At 36.7% G+C, this 2,500-nt stretch overlaps 1 protein-coding gene across 1 annotated transcript in view; it reads right to left on the reverse strand.

The window, feature by feature from the left end:
- LOC144957821 (peroxidase-like) overlaps positions 1-2,500 on the reverse strand; it is a 44,027-nt gene that overhangs the window by 33,792 nt on the left and 7,735 nt on the right. Inside the window, exons 5-6 of the mRNA XM_078889277.1 lie at positions 2,037-2,148; positions 4-77 (exon numbers count right to left, since the gene is read on the reverse strand). Coding sequence (XP_078745403.1) covers positions 4-77; positions 2,037-2,148 — 186 coding nt within the window. The remainder of the gene's footprint in view (positions 1-3; positions 78-2,036; positions 2,149-2,500) is intronic.

Raw genomic sequence — 2,500 nt, forward strand, 5'->3', positions numbered from 1 at the left:
TACCTTTTCTCATGGCTGTGGCCACGATGTCGTGGTCCAGGAACTGACCCCATTGCATGGAGAACTGACTGGTTTTTCTGGAAGGAGATGAAAAAAAAGTAACCCTCTCCTTACCACCCATAGGAAAATCGTCACATTCGTTACGATACAACAAATAATTTTGTTATTCAAATTTCTTTTGTACATCACAAAATTTATATAAAACGAACAGTGTGTTGTAGAGCATGTTTTGCTAAAGAAATTATTTATCGCAAGAATGTTACTGCTGTTGTGTTTGAGTGATAAAAAATATTATTTTTGTTTTAGTTGGGTGTGAAATTTTGGGGAAAATCCTGAAAACGACTGGTAAGGAAAGAGTTAAATTATTCTTTTTTGTTTTGTTTTTGAGGATGGCACCGGAGAGTCTCTTATAGATAGTATGCGCTTGGCTAAGAAGCTCACATCATTGCCATTCGGAAGTATAACTGATCTGACCAAACACAAAACTAAGTTCAGTTCGGTGCAAGGTGAAGGCTAGCGGTCAATATGTATTATTTTTGACTGTTTTTTTTTACTAAGCCGAGGAGTAGAGGGGTGTTATAATATTGTGCGATTCTTTCATCTCTTTGTATTTATTAAATGAGTTATTTTTACCGTGCCAAATAATAGCACTACGGGCTTGTGAGTGTTATTGCACGATAAAAATATAGGGAATGTGATTAGCGGAAGAGTAGCGTCCCTTGAGTGGACGCCACGGGCGGAAAAGTTATTAGAGAGAGAACGTCATGTTGGTTGTGCGCATGCGTCTCTAGTCCTCGCTTCCTGAGACACTTCACCGAAAGCGAGGACGAGAGAGAAGCATGCGCAAAACCATGTTGACGTTCTCTCTGTAAGGTGATGTCCAATCAAGGGACGCTACTCTTCCGCTAATCTCATTCCCTATAATGAGTTTAATAAATACAAAGAATTGAAAGAATAAGTTTATTTCACCCTTCCAAGTACGATTATTATACATTTTGTAACCAAATGGTATGGTATTAGTACTTCATAATTTGTATCTTCTCCTTCTGCTTGAATGATAATTTGACCCAAAACTAAAAAACGTTGGATTTGTATTCATGCGCACCAAAAGATGATTTATAATTACCAACCAGCTGTGTTTTACACCTAGACAAACAAATAAAATATGTGAAAATATTCTGCAATCGTTGAATAACATTTTTATTCAACGCGTTCAAAGCTTTATTCAACGATTACGTATTTACTAAGAAATGATAGGGTTTTCCAATGAGAGGGCTGGAATAATATACCTACAATTCCTACACTCTTGCTTTTTGGAATTCCGGACGTGTTCCCAACCGCTGCACGAGTTTGCGAGTGCGCATTGGGAACAAAGTTCGAATTCCAAATCGCAAGAGTGTAAGAAATCATTTATTCTACCCCTCAATCAAATCCTATTTCGTCATCTTTGAATAAAAGACATCTTCACAAAATTTAATGGTAGGTACGGGTACTTCTTTTTAAAGAACTTTTTTTCTTTGGTGAAATTTAACGACGTCACAATAAAATTATTGTAAACATAATATCATTACGCGTTACTATTTAGGGAAAGGGGTGGAATAAACAATGAATATTCAAAGGATTCAAAGCATTATTCAACGATTACGTATTTACTAAGAAATGATAGGGTTTTCCAACGGAAGGGGGGGGGGGAGGGTGGAATAATACATTATTTTTGACTCGTTAATTTACTAAGACAAAGAGTAAAATGATGGGGTGTGTCTTTTTTTTACGAAACCCAGTCCCAGGTTCACTCCTCAATGGTGTACACTTCCCTGAGTCCCAGGTTCACTCCCCACTGCTACCTACTTCCCATAACTTTGTAGCGTTTCGTCGGGTTTTGGCGGGTTTCGGTGGGTTTCGGCGGGTTTCGGTGAGTTTCGGTGGGTTTCGGCGGGTTTCGGTGGGTACCGTAAAAAAAGACACACCGTAAAATGATGTTTTTTTTTTTTATTTATTGTTATATAATATTATACGAGTTGCTTGATGAGCCCTACTGGTCTAGAAATGGTTCCGTCTCTTGGTCCCCTGGAAAGCATTCAACACTGACCGTTCTGGCACTGGTCAGATAGTCGTCATTGGTTCCCACCAGCCTGGGTATGCTGACCCCTGCAATGAAATGATACAGAGTTGATGGCCAAAAAAAATAAAAAGATGAAGAATAGAAAAACAGTATCGAAAATATATATAGACATTTCGACATCGTATTGCTTCGCTAACAGCTTTAGAGAACTGCTAAATGGAAACAAATAATAATAATGATAATAATGATGATGATGATGATGATGATGACGATGATGATGATGATGATGACAATAGTATTTTTTAAAGTATAATAATAATAATAATAGTAATAATAATAAAAATAATAATAATTATTATTATTATTATTATTATTATTATTACTAGAGAGAGAGAGAGAGAGAGAGAGAAGATAGATAGATAGAGAGAGAGAAGATAG

Source organism: Berghia stephanieae, chromosome 12 (assembly GCF_034508935.2).
Source record: "Berghia stephanieae isolate SIO BIC M18660-M18661 chromosome 12, UCSD_Bste_1.3, whole genome shotgun sequence".
Classification (NCBI taxonomy): Eukaryota; Metazoa; Mollusca; class Gastropoda; order Nudibranchia; family Aeolidiidae; genus Berghia; species Berghia stephanieae.